Consider the following 13,517-nt stretch of genomic DNA (forward strand, 5'->3'; position numbering starts at 1 on the left):
TCTTTCTTCCTTTCCTTCCTCTCAGCTACACGAGGGGAGAAGAGAGAAGAAGAAGACGAGAAAGAAAAAAAAAAAAAAAAAAGGCGCCTGGCTGTAGTTCCCACAGCATTTCCTCAGACTTGACATGCAGATTTTTTTTTTTTTTCCTCGCTTCTTGTCCCTCCCTTTCCTTTCTCCACCCCCTTTTACAAGAAGTTTAGTCACCATGCCCACGTCCCTCCTCCGGCCGGTGGGGATTGCGTTCCCGGTCAGTCCTCGGCAGGGCCATGCATCCACCTGCCCCCGCCTCCGCGCCCTCCCGTTCCAGCCCCCAGCACTTTCCCTCGCTGTGCGTCTGCCCTGGAACTGCTGCCTTCTCCTCTCCACCCTGGGTATCGCCTGTCACTGTCAGAGGACATCTTGGGCCTCAGGCAGCCTCCCACCTCGCCCCCTGATCAGCCCTGGCTCTGCCCCCAGCACTGAGGAAAGCTCCTGTCCCATCCTTTCCCATGCCCTGTCCCATCTCCGCGCCCGTGCGACATGTGGGTGCCAGCCTCGGCGTTCTGGCACAGCTCGAGCTCCCCTCCCTTCCCCCTCCACGTACTTTAGTTGATGTCGGGAGCTGGCGGACGGGATTGCTGCCAAGAGGGGAAGAAAAGCGGAAGATGTGCTTTGGGAGCTCTCCCAAACCACTCCACGCCGTGCATGGGCCAGTCCCTGCGACCTGACTCGGAACGGTGCAGGGCGGCCTCTTGACCCCCAGAACAGCTTCCACCGCCACCACCGCCAGCCCTGCGGCAGCCACCCTGCCTGGAAAAGAGTGGCTGCAGCTGATGGCATGCCCGGCACGGCCCGCGATGTCCCTCGTCTCACAAAGGGACAGGAATCCTCTGCGGTACGGCAGGACCGGGCTATTTACAGAGCTTGAGGATCCAGCAGAGCTGATCCTGTGGATACAAAACCTGCCCTGTGCTCTCATGCTGAGAAATAAGCTTGGGAGCATGTTTCTGACTTAGGCAAAGAAGGAAGTTGTGTATTTAGATTTAACCCTTGACCAGGAAAAAAACCTGTTTTTGCTATGTTTTCAAATAAATAAATATATTCAAACACAACAGATGAAGAGAATATTAAAAACTCATCCTTCCTTGGTGGTGCTGTTGTCTTATATCTGCTCAGAGCAAGGATACACTCAGGACAGAAAGGGCTGCTGGGCTTTTTTTCCTGTAGCTAGTGGAGGGCCTGCCTGCACAGCAAAATGAAGCTATGACCTTCACACCTACATAGTTTCCAGGGGCCATAAGGCCTTTTTAATCTCCCTAAAGTTTCTTTCAATGTTTGACACCCCCATTGTCCTCAGCAAGCATTGGGCCCTGCCTGATCTGTGCTCAAGCAGTTCCTGGTATCCTCATTCCCCTGCCTGGCCTCTGACACCACGTGGCTGTTTGGTGGGTTTGATGCTCCACAGTGGGCTGTGGCTCCAAACAACGCTGCATGATGTGCCTGGCTTAGGGCCAGCGGCTGCTCGTGATGCCCTCAGTCTTCTGGAGGTGACTGGGCAAGAGTTGTGCTGATGGGTTTCAGCAAGCCATCGAGCTTGCAATTGCACTGTCAGAGTCCTGTCACCCTGCCCAAGGAGTCAGGGTCTCACCACACTTGGGCTGGACAGGCTACAGCTCTGGTACCAAACGGAACTGAGCTGGGAGTGAGGAGGAGGGGGGATGGCCACAGCACCCAGCTTGCCTGGTAGGCAACAAATGCAAAGCTGACTTTCACCAGGACTTTGCAAGGTAAGTGTGTGCCCACCTTTGCAAGGGAAAGGTGTGTGCCCGGCTGCTGGCAGCGGTGTTAGCCTTGGCTGGTCCCGGAAGGAGCCCACTGAGAGGGAGGGACAGCACCGGGGGGAGATCCTTCTGCCAGAGCCTTGTCCATCCGTTGCTGAAAACATGCAGCTCTGTGCCAGCCGGGATGTTTTAAAATGTTTGTGTTTATGGTACAAGGAAATGTTTCTTTTTAAACAGAACAGTCTGTTAAGTCTCTTCCCCTTTTCACATTTAGCACAACACCGAGGCTATAGGCTGTGTTTATTTACCAGCTGCTCGTTCTAACCACAGATTTACAAGAGCAAACTCACACTCTCATGAGCACTTAGATGTGTTATCAGCTTGCTCTGAAGGTGTCAAGTGAAGGGTTTGAAGGCATTGAGTAAAGCCAAGCCCTGTGCAGCTCAGAGGAACTCCAGACCATTCAGTATTGCACATCAGCTTGATTTACTTTTACATTCTCACCCCTGATCCTGCCTGAAGTATTTCTTGTTTGGGCTGAAATTTCTCTCATTTTCTACCACTATGCGAAAACAGCCTCTTTTTGAAAGCTTAGACATTTTCCTCTGAGTTAAATTTTATGTTTCTGAGCCAAAACCCGCAGAAGCCACTACTGGGTGCTTTACAGTCTTAATTATGGATTGCAGTAGATTGTTAGAAACTAAAATGTGAATGCTATAAAATATGAACCAGGGATGTGTAGCACTGTCAATTCTCTCACACTTATCACATATATCATTCTGTGTAGCACAAGTAAAACCTTAAAATTTATACCAAAACTGGTTTGTCAGCCTGTTCTAGATTTTTTTTTCTTACAGAACATTATTTTTTCAGCTACCTTTGCAAAGCACCTGTTCTGAACAAAACCAAAATGCTTGAAATATTAAGGTTTCAAACTTAACAGTGATATTTGGGTGCCTCTTGTTTCTGTTCACCATGTGGCACACAAGCATAAACTGGACTTGCCTTTGGGAAGCGCTTATGAAAGAGGAGAGATGGAAAACCCTGTGCAACCTTAGAGGTGCAACAGAATGAAAATAATACCTTGGAGAATTTCAGGATCCCGTCTTTGGTGAAGCCTGCCATAGAAAACAAACCATGAGCCTGGCTGACCGATTAGCAGGGCTGCAGTCAGTATGGCCGAGAGAGAGAAGAGTGGGTATTACCTGCTAAATGCTATTCTAAAAGAAGCACATCAATGTAATACTGCGAGTTTTGCAGCTGTGTGAAAATTAACCCCCTCAAGAACCAGTGTAAAAACTCCTCTTTTACAGGAGCTTGGATAAATGGCAACTCACTGCCAGCCAATGCCTGAATTTGTCTCCCATCTTTCCAAAAGTTTCAACCCAAAAAGCAAAGCTCAGGAACGGTTTGGTGGATACACCAGGGCATCTGAGCAGCACCTGTACACTCATGTTCACATCCCCAGCTGTTCCTTCACTTTATCACTGCCAATGATCTCCCCTTACCTGCACATGGACACCAACACCTTGTGATGCCCCATTTACACAGGGGGGAGAACCTGGAGGCTCTGTGTTAAATCCAAGTATTCAAAGTGATGTGACGGAAACTTGGGCAGAGAAGCAACACTGAAAGGCAGATAGTTTCACTCTGGGAAACCTTTTCACATGCGCAGCAAGGCATTCCCTTGCCTCTCACATGCTGTTGAGGGATAGAGAATGAGATGAAGGGCTTTGATCAATCAAGATCAATGTTTTTCTATCAATATGTGTCACAAAGGTTATTTGGGGTTTCAGACTATGGACTAAATACAGGCTTTGTAAATACAAGCACCTGCTCCTCTGCAGGTGAGCAAGAAAGGCAGGGCAGTGCAAAGTTAGAGCTCTATGAAAGATCTAGATCTCTCTAAACCAGGTGGATGCTCGCAGCTTCTTGAGTGCCAGCAATCCATGCAGAGTCTGCCATGGACCAGGGAGAAAGGCTGCCTTCAGCTGCCTCATCACTTGCCACAGGGAGGGAGCCCTACTGTATGACCCAGCACGTGGATCTTTCTACACTTGGCTGAAGAAAAAAGGCTGAAAAATATCTGCACATTTTAGCACAGGAGGCTCTAGTTTTATTTGAGAACTCTAGCTATTAAAATAAATAAATTTTAGAAAGGTAAATCTATTATTTGCAAAAACCCCAACCCATACACAAAATCATGTTATCAACTTGAAACTGTTTTCTTCCAGTGAAAGGCAAGTTTCCATTGCATTCTTTTGCCCAGTCTCCTTGAAATTTTCAAACACACAAATATTTCCCATGACAGAGCAACTATAATAAAGCTCCTTAGTCACACTGGTGTGGTTTACACAACACACCTTTTACAATCCCACAAAAATGTACCACTGCTAAATGCCTGTCCAAAAACCTCAAGTCTGTAGCGTTCAAAAGAAAAATGCTCTCAACCACCCACCGCTAGTACGTCAGATATCTGAAACACGTGCAAGCAGATGCTGAGCTGATATCACCAGCCACTGTGGCAGTAGTTATGCCTGCATACTTCTGGAAGGAAATACAAAGTCATGGTGAATTTTTAACTTTGATGTTTATAAGATACCTGTTGACCTCCAAGACTTGAGTCATATATTCATCCTTGGGACAAGAGCAATACTGGCATGAACTGGGGAGTGTGCTCTGCCCAGGTTACTCCTCAAGCCCTGGAGATGAGTCTTTAAGGCTGGCAAACACCCACCAACCCCTCAGCAGGGCGACTGAGACCCTAAATCCTTTACAACACCCCATTACCAGCTCCCCAGAGCCACCCTGCCATCTTATCTAACAGCACACTTGATCCCAAACTCCTTTGAAAACTCACCTGATTGAGATGACTCATACTTAGATCAATGGAATACATTCATCTGTCAGCAAGGGATCAGACCTAAATGAGCCCCTACCACCTATTAAACATTGCAGCTGCTTGTTCCCCACCACCACTTCCCCTCCCCTTGCAGCGTATTTAAAGGGAAGGTGCAAATGCCTGACAGAACAACCCACATGATCCTACCAGGCACAGACTCTGCTACAGCTGCTGTCACTTCAGCAGGACTCTGCTCTGCTGCCTCCATCTCCTGAAGAGGCCTCTCGGGTGTTGTGGAATGGGAAAAATCTCTGTGAAAATGCAGGACAAGGAGCAGCAGCACAAGACCACAGTCACAATAGTTTTGGGAATGGCAATATTCAAGTACCCAGCAAACTGTCCTATTTGCAAACACACAGTAAATGGTAGAAGAAACATTCTACCCTCTGCCCCTGTGCGATGGTGAGGTCAGAGGGTAGGGCACAGACTACCCTGACATGGGGTGACTGAGGGATGCAGTGGTGAGCACGTGCAATCCCAGTGCTTGGTGGAGTGCTGGGAAAGGAACCAGACTGACCACTGCCACGGTGTCGGCCCTTGACAACAAGTGGTGAGTCACTGTTTCAAGTCACTGACTTCTGCAGAACTGCTCATGCTCAGAAGTTTCTAGGAAATTGAAATCTTCAGTCTAAGGAAGTTTTTCACCAAACTGGAAGTGTGATGGACGTTCAAGCTCAGCATGTAGTGCAGATGCCTCCAAAGATAGAGGCTGTTTACCACTGACCTGCCTGTTACTAACTCCGTAAGCAGAATCATCTTTTCCTACAGCTCACCTGTATGGACGAAAACTGGCCAGCATTAAACCTAAAGGCAGAGCACTGTAGGAACAGCTTCTCTGGAAAAATGATTACCCATTCATGGTTACTCATCTGGATTAGTTAACACATGATATATAAGTGTACACTGCTGACATCCAGGACCTGAGTGGCTTTATTCAACAACCATGCTCCTCTGGGCTTTTGTTGACCATTTTCATTGTCTAAACCAAATTAGCTATTGATAAGAATGTCTCTGCTAGAAATACTAGCCAAATGCACTCAGAAAAACAGTGGATCAGTTTCCTTGAATTCTTGTTGCCTTCATTCCTGTTATTCATCAGCACTTATATTTGGTGCAGGAAATTCTGTGATTCCACCTCAGATCAGTCCCATGCCAATCAGTTTGCTGTATCAATACATCAGCAACTTTCTGCTCTATGAACCTGTGCTAGTACTTTGTGGTTTACTTAAATACCAACATCAGTAAGTTCCATATGGGAAATTACTTAAAACATTTTGAATGCATTATACTCACCTTCATAAATGCACTAAAATGTAGAGCCACTGACTCCTAGAACAGAAAAATGCCATTAACAGTGTCACAACAGAGACAGTAGAAATATCCCACAAATCCGCTTTTCTGCACCTTTTTGAATCATCTTACCATCCCTATGTAGCAATGAATTCCCACAATATATTACAAAATCTCTTTGTTCTTCACAACAGATGTTTTTCATGGATAATTTTTAATCTTTCAATCCATTAGCTTCCTCACCTTCCCTAGCCCCAAATCCATTCAAACACTGCTTTTAGTTCTCCTAACCACAACAGACTTTCATGTACAGTAATAGCAGGATTGTTTTTCTTCTTGGGACAGAAGGTGAGTGGGAAGAGACTGACAGAAGAAGACTGAGCAGCTTTTCTTAAGGAGCTCCCTTTATTCACCTTGATTACAAGATACAAAAAGAGCAAATTGCCTAATTTAGAGTTCTAGAAAACAATCTCTTTCAGAACAAAATATAGGCATAGTATCAATTAGCCTTATGCTCAATCTAGAGAAAACATATATTCAGGCAGCCAGGTACCTTCAGCCCACTGACCACTTTAGCTTAAGAACACAAGAGTCAATATTTTAAATAAAGATACTAAGAATTTGTCTGAAATTTCGCTAGGGGCAGCATGAGACCTTCAACATTTAAAATCATCAAGTTGAAGAAGTTCAGGCAATGCCAATAAAGCAAACATTTAGGCTTCTTAGAGAATCCTTACTCAGGCAGAGCCATTAGCAATTAAAGACAACCCTTAGGGGATGAACTGCTTTCTTTTAACAAAACATTTTCTTCCAAAAGGTTCACTTATTTTGAATAGTAACAGGAAAGGGGGAGGGGGTGGTGGGGGGGTGGGGGGAAAAGTTAATTTAAAATATTCTGGTAATTCTTCTCATTAAATGGGTCTCTCTTTTCTATTCCAGCCCTGAATGCTACAGTGCCATAGTTTGGATGAATATTCAGAAAAAACCCAAATATCCCCAAACCCCACACGGAACAACTTCTTGCAATCTTGAAAATCTGCTCATATTTGAAAAGTAATAAACACTTTCAAAAAACTCCTGCAACCAACATATACTAACAGACACCTGAAATTTGGAAGGCAAAACTCCTGAAGACAACCTGCATTGGAAGTTTGCTGCCGACACAGTAATTTTTTCACCTCAGTAGTTATTGTGTTGCTCTTCCTGGGATCCTTGCTCAAATTCCTACAACCAGAGTGAAATAGAACCCTGAGTAGCAAAAGCTACACTTTTCAAGAGAGACTGGATCTATTTGGGGTAAAGATGCTACATTTATACTAACAGACTAAAGAGTCTCATCCCACTTTCTTTAGTTAAATTGCTGTCCCAGTCTTTTGGCTTGTGCTGATTTGCAAGTTTTCCAAACACCGGATGAAGTTCAGTGTAGGTGAGCAGCCCCGCTTTGGAAAACAGAAGCTTAACCATGGATGTGTTATTTCAGTCTCATGCCTACAAAGCTGTCTCTGGCACTGCAACTGCAGGAGAAGTCAGAAAGAGAAGGAGAAAAAAGCCCCAAACCAAAACTGTAACACAGGAGACACAGGAGGAGACCCTGCATGAAAATGGCAGTGAAGCTGCATGTCTAGAAGCCAAGTACACAGATAGGAAATTGAGCAAGTTCCATCTACCAGCTGCTATGTAAAAAGAGTTAAGGCTAAGGACTTTCTGTGCATTAGAGGTCTCTCCTGTAATAGCTCTGCTGATGTGATAATCTTATTCAGGGAAGAGCAGAAGTAACAAGACAAGGCAGGTATACAAAACTTTTTATTGACAACAGAACAATAGAGAGGAATGTCACCACTTCCCATTCCTCAGGAATGTCTCCATTTCACAGTCAGTCTGCTAAAAGCATACTTTCATGGTAACGAGCAAAACAAAGGCATGGAGCTGTCTGTAACCTCCAAAAAAATGCTTCATCAGTGCAGTGTAAGGGGATGGATGGTGCACACGTGAGCAACAGGCCCTGTCACAACACAAACGTGGCAGGCAACAGCACAGGCACAAACATGAAGCACTCAGGAGCCTCAAGTTATTTCCATTATTTCCATCTAAGGCTGATACCCGATGTGCTATTCCATCCCTATTCTGTTTCAGGAGGGAATATTTTATTCCCTCACTCTTTTTGCTTTCCCTGTCCTCAAAGATGTCCATACTTCCAGCTCAGTGGTACCATGTCAGAGAATGCCTGAGCTTTTATATATTGCTACCTCACACCAGTTCATGCATGCACTTGAGTTTACTTTCAGAAGCTTACATTGACATAGAGAGGGGGAAAAAAAGTGCTGTGTAAGAAGAAAAGGATTTAGTTGTTAATGCTTCCTTGCAAACAAAAGTATTTAGTAGTTGTTGAATATCCTCCCTGTAACGTCATTTTCAAAAAGTATGTAGTCAAGTCTACTTAACATTTTAAAGAAACTGCACATCAAACTCAACATAATTTCAAATACTCCAAAATTAAATATGAACTGAAATTCAATCTAAACAACACAGTATCTTCAGTTGTCACAGTTCGCAGAACTGCACACTGAGTGCAGCTGTGAGCTGTCTCTCTCCTGCATAAGGTTTCCTCTGCCTGCAGAACTATACTGGGGACCCTGTGTAGTAGCTTACACATTTATTAGTATTTATTAATCATGTTTTTCCTTTACTTAATGGAAGTGCCTGTGGATGTGTGGACTTGTAAAGTGCTTTAAAATAAAACAAAAAACTCAACAAAAGAAAAGAAATCCCTCAAAAAACCACATAGATGTGAGAATTTTATCTGAAGGACTTTGTACAGCATTTACAATGTCAGCATAAAGCATTTGAAACATGAGCATTCCCTGCAGACTGATGCAGTGCAAGCAGTCTCATACATAAGATACTGCAATTCCTCTGGATTCAAGATGCACAATACTTACAAAAACAACCCTAGAAGCACAGACAAATGCTGGTGGCTCTTCCTCTTCTTTTTAGAAACATAATTAAAAAATCTGCATTACTCTCTCATAATTTAAATACATAAGTCATCTCCACTTTTATTACTTCATGACAATGACTTCAAATTTACATTATTTTAAGTACCGTCAGAATAGCTCCATGTATAATACAGATATTTGCTGATATCCTGTCCGAAAATAAAAAAAACCAAAACCTTCCACTATATAAAAAAAATTATGCTGGAAAGACAAGAACACAGAACAGGGACTTGGTACAGACTATGATTTCAGTTTTATATCAACCACAGTTAACCCAAAATTAACAGATACACAGCGATATTCAAAAGCAGTGCAAATATCTTTGGAGGTTAGAATAAAATTATACTACAAGAACATAAGACAGAAGAAATTAAAAGGCAAGTACTTCAAGTACAGGAACCAGTCTCTGTGAGGTCCACCTTAGTGTTAGCTGGGAGTTCCTTCTCCCATCTTACTTCTTCCTCTGGAACACATTAGCCAACATTGCACCTGATGTAGTCAGCTGACCCATTTTGTTCAAAAACTTGGTCTTTGTATCTTCACTCACCAGGCTCGCTGCAATTGACATTGAGCTAGGAAAGGAAAACATTTAGTGGCATAAGACTACAAATTAAAAAGAACGTTATGCTGTTATGTTACTTATTAAGCAACTGTCTTTGTGTTTCAGAGGTCTCAACAAAAAAGACCAGTCTGTGAAGAAGAATTGAAAACCCATCACTACTTAGTTCCATATATACACTGTTAAATTGATTATAATGTGTTCACAGTGCCTGTGAAAATGGTAAAATATTTTTGTGCACACTAATTTTTAGTAGCTTTGGATGTCACCACACTAGCATTCGCTACCTGTTTGGGAATTGCTGTAGTGACAAATACCTCTGTGAAGGACTGGCTTTGCCTTCTCACCAGAAATGTCAATCCTTATGTTTATTTAGTCAAAGTTCAACACTATTAGTTCAGACACAGACCTTTCTAACTCAAGTACCCTGCCCCCAACGGTGACCATTAGCAGATGTGTACAGAAAAGCAAAAGCAAGGTAACTACAAAACAGTGAGCTCTCTCCTTAATTTTCAACTCTTTATTTTCTAACTACTTGCACCCGAGCAGAGTTGAAAATTCGTGAGGATTTTCAACCTAGTAACTCTCAATAAATCTTTATTTTACATTACTTAATCAGCTTTCCTTTGATCTCCTTATAAATTTCTTGCAAACCCCACTCTGAGTCCTACTGGGTCAGCCTCTTGATGGGTAAGGAGCTTCTCCTTCTGGTTGTTGTCAATGTGGCTCCTATTACCTGTGCTTGGATATTCCTACTTGAGACATACTAGATAGGACAATAGAGAGTCTGTAGGTTTCCCACAAACTGGACTGGAAGGAGCAATCCAATCAATGCTGAAGCTACAAGATGCTAAGCTTTGAACAATAGGTTAAGAAATTATCCTAATGCTGTGAAATTTACAGATTTTTTTTTTAAAATTAACAACATATCAGTGAGCTCAACTTCAGATATATATGACTGTTTAGCACAGCAAGAGTCATCTGTCTCAAGATAGAGCAGATACACATAGCAGGAATATTAATAAATATTCCGTATTTCCTATATTTGTAGTCAAAATGTCAAGCGTTTTTCAACAATAGTCAAGGACAGTTTTAGAAAACACTACCAAATAAATTCTCCCTTGTGAACTCAGCATGGACTCTGCATTTCAAAATTATAGCTAAGACCACAAAATCTGTCTTACTGGCAAAGGCCAGATTCCAGGAACTGACCTTTCAGTCTGAAAAGTTATAAACAGTTCTGTTAGATACACTTGCATCAAGGAGATCAAACTGAAGTTAACTCTGAATTGTTTCAACAGAACTTGAATGATTTCTTCAAAGGTAGAAGGGATGCACCCAGTACTTTCTCCCATTTCACACCACAAAGAAAAGATGCTTAGTGATAACCATTTCTGGTTCTTTTTAAAGCACCTTAAAAATAAAGGGGAAGCTTTTCACTAAAGCTGTACTGTGGATTTGCAGATAGTTTAATTATAAACTTTTAAAGTAAAATATTTATTTCAGGAACAATCAGGCAGCCAGACATCTTTGGCTTGATTAAACATCTCCAGTCAACTAATGAATCACATATTTCCAACTGATAAAACTCAGCAGAGAAATTACTGCCACTGTAAGATGGATGTCTTATGCAATTCCCTTTGATTTCATGATAAAGCAAGGCCATATAAATTATGTAAATAACAGTTTACACTCACTGTCAGCTGGTTAAGGACAAGAAGCTATCTCAGACTATGAGGTATCCTGGAATTGTGTGTAGCTACAAAAACTTATTTGGGAAATACTGTACATTCCAAGCATTAGCAGCATTAAGAAAATAAAACTGCTCACTTCAGAAAAGAAAGCCTAGCAACTGGTGACAAACCTGTAGTTTTAAACAAACTGTGCTTTCATTATTCTAATGATCCCATATAAGTTTGAGAAAAACAAGGAAGTATTCCATTGATTTTTGAAACAGTTTGGGGGTATCAGCCATCTGATGTCAAAAATTAAAAATTAACAACTGCAGAGTCAAGTTGTTCATGTTTTCTAATACTATGTAACTGTAAATAGAAACATAATCCACAGCACCCAGCATACTTAAAAATTTAAATATGCCCCCAAAGTACTTCCATTACTATGCAAATTGAATATTTAAACTTAGTAAAAATTAATATGAAATTGAATAATTTGAGTCTCACACCTTTAAAAAATAATCAAAGAACCCAACACAGCAATAGTATATCTTGTTAGAAACAATCAGTCCCACAGAAAAGTCCTTGCATTTATTCATTATTTAAAAACCCAAACAAAACCCAACCCACAAACAAAAATAATGTGTAAACATCAAATTTTTTCCTGGTGTGTAGATGAATCAGATGTTAACACAGAGTTCTGCCTGTTTTATGGGGAAGCTCTAGGCCAAAACAAACATTCCTGGTGGGCATTTTATAACAATCAGTTTGAAACATAAGTTGTTGCCCATGATTGAAATACCTTGTTAATTACTAAATAAAATGTTTAACAGAATTGGCTATCCAATACTTAAAATTGCAAAGTTCTGAAAAAACCTATTTCTTTGATCCCGTATCATTTGACCAACTTTTTCTAAGAGTAAAGGGAAAAGACAAGATAACAACATCTTATGATTGCTTTTGCATCCATTTTGATTTCTGTACATGCATTCCCATGCTGTTAACAAACCCCAGTAATTTATATCCCAGCTGCATTTAAATCCTTTGTCAAATATGTATTTGTCACTGAAATTAGGAACTGAAATTAGCAAAGGCTTAGCAAGAAAACAGAGATATTTATGTATATGAAAAGGTCATTTCTTCAGTGGTAAAATATTTCTTGTTAATTTTGTACAGTACAAGACTGCAACCATAGCCTGATTTTGAATAAGAAAGGGGAAGGCTAATTAAAGAACAAAGGAACACATTGCGAAGACTTATCCTTTGCATATCTTAGTTTTCAGCAGCTGCATTCTAGAAGAAAATACACTAGATGTTGTATCAGGTTTGGATTTATCTGTTTCTGCAATGGCTTAATAGGACTGGCTGATTTTGAAGTATTTACTACTAGTAAAGCCTGAAGTATTTTACGTCGTGCATGAGAGACTGACCCTTTTTCTACTTCACGCTTCTGTTCAATTCTTGTACACCTGTCCCACTTTAGTCATTCTCAAACTACCAGTTGCTTCCAGGACTATGGGCAAGCTCTTTCAAGAAGTAAATTCTATCAGTTTCTAACAGATAAGGAAGCATGACATGAACAAGCTTAAATAACTGTCTCAATTCTCGTGACAAAGTATTGTGATTGAGAACAGATTCTCTATTCAGATACCTTCTCACACTCTTCCTGGCAACACTGCTAAGGATTTATTAAGCTATATAACAATCCACAAGAATTTACCTGCTGGCACGTCATTCCAGGCAATAAGCAGGCAACAGAGCACATACAACTCATTGTAATGACACTGAACTTTCCAAATTTCCATGTCCCACGTGGGTCTGTTGGTTACTTTTGTTATCAGAAATGCACACATATGATACCATCTCTACCATGTGAGGCAAATGGATGCACATGCACCATGTGTCTGATGCCTCCCTGGAGAGCTGGGTTTGCTCTGTTTGTGGAAAGGATGTTTTACCAAAGTGCAACACAGGTGGCATTTTCCCAAAGGCAGCATACTTCCTAGCCAGCACACTCAGTTGATACACTGAAGAAACTGTTCTCATGTGCACCAGTCACACATGAACCAGGACAGCAGCCTGAAGCAAGCCATTCCCAGAACCAGAACAATTCCCTCAGCCTGCAGGCTGCCACCCCCATGGGTGGCAAAGTGTCTGCTACATACACTGCTCTAAGCACTTAGCCAGGCACTCCCTGCTTTCTCCATTCAGGACAGAAATTTAAATACTGCTTTAAATGAATAAAAAATTGAGAACAAAGAACATAATCCCTATAAAAAAATTTGTTGTCCTGTGTTTTACACTGAAGACAGAAAGAACCACTTTATTAAAGTTTCT

At 41.7% G+C, this 13,517-nt stretch overlaps 1 protein-coding gene across 1 annotated transcript in view; it reads right to left on the reverse strand.

Annotated features, from left to right (window-relative positions):
• Positions 1 to 7,818: 7,818 nt before the first annotated feature.
• The window catches only part of RELCH (RAB11 binding and LisH domain, coiled-coil and HEAT repeat containing), a 76,573-nt gene continuing 70,874 nt past the window's right edge, over positions 7,819 to 13,517 (reverse strand). The window contains exon 29 of the mRNA XM_082296494.1: positions 7,819 to 9,520. Coding sequence (XP_082152620.1) covers positions 9,400 to 9,520 — 121 coding nt within the window. The 3' untranslated portion in view covers positions 7,819 to 9,399. The remainder of the gene's footprint in view (positions 9,521 to 13,517) is intronic.

The sequence above is a fragment of the Coloeus monedula genome (genome assembly GCF_965178545.1).
Source record: "Coloeus monedula genome assembly, chromosome: 1".
Taxonomy (NCBI): Eukaryota; Metazoa; Chordata; class Aves; order Passeriformes; family Corvidae; genus Coloeus; species Coloeus monedula.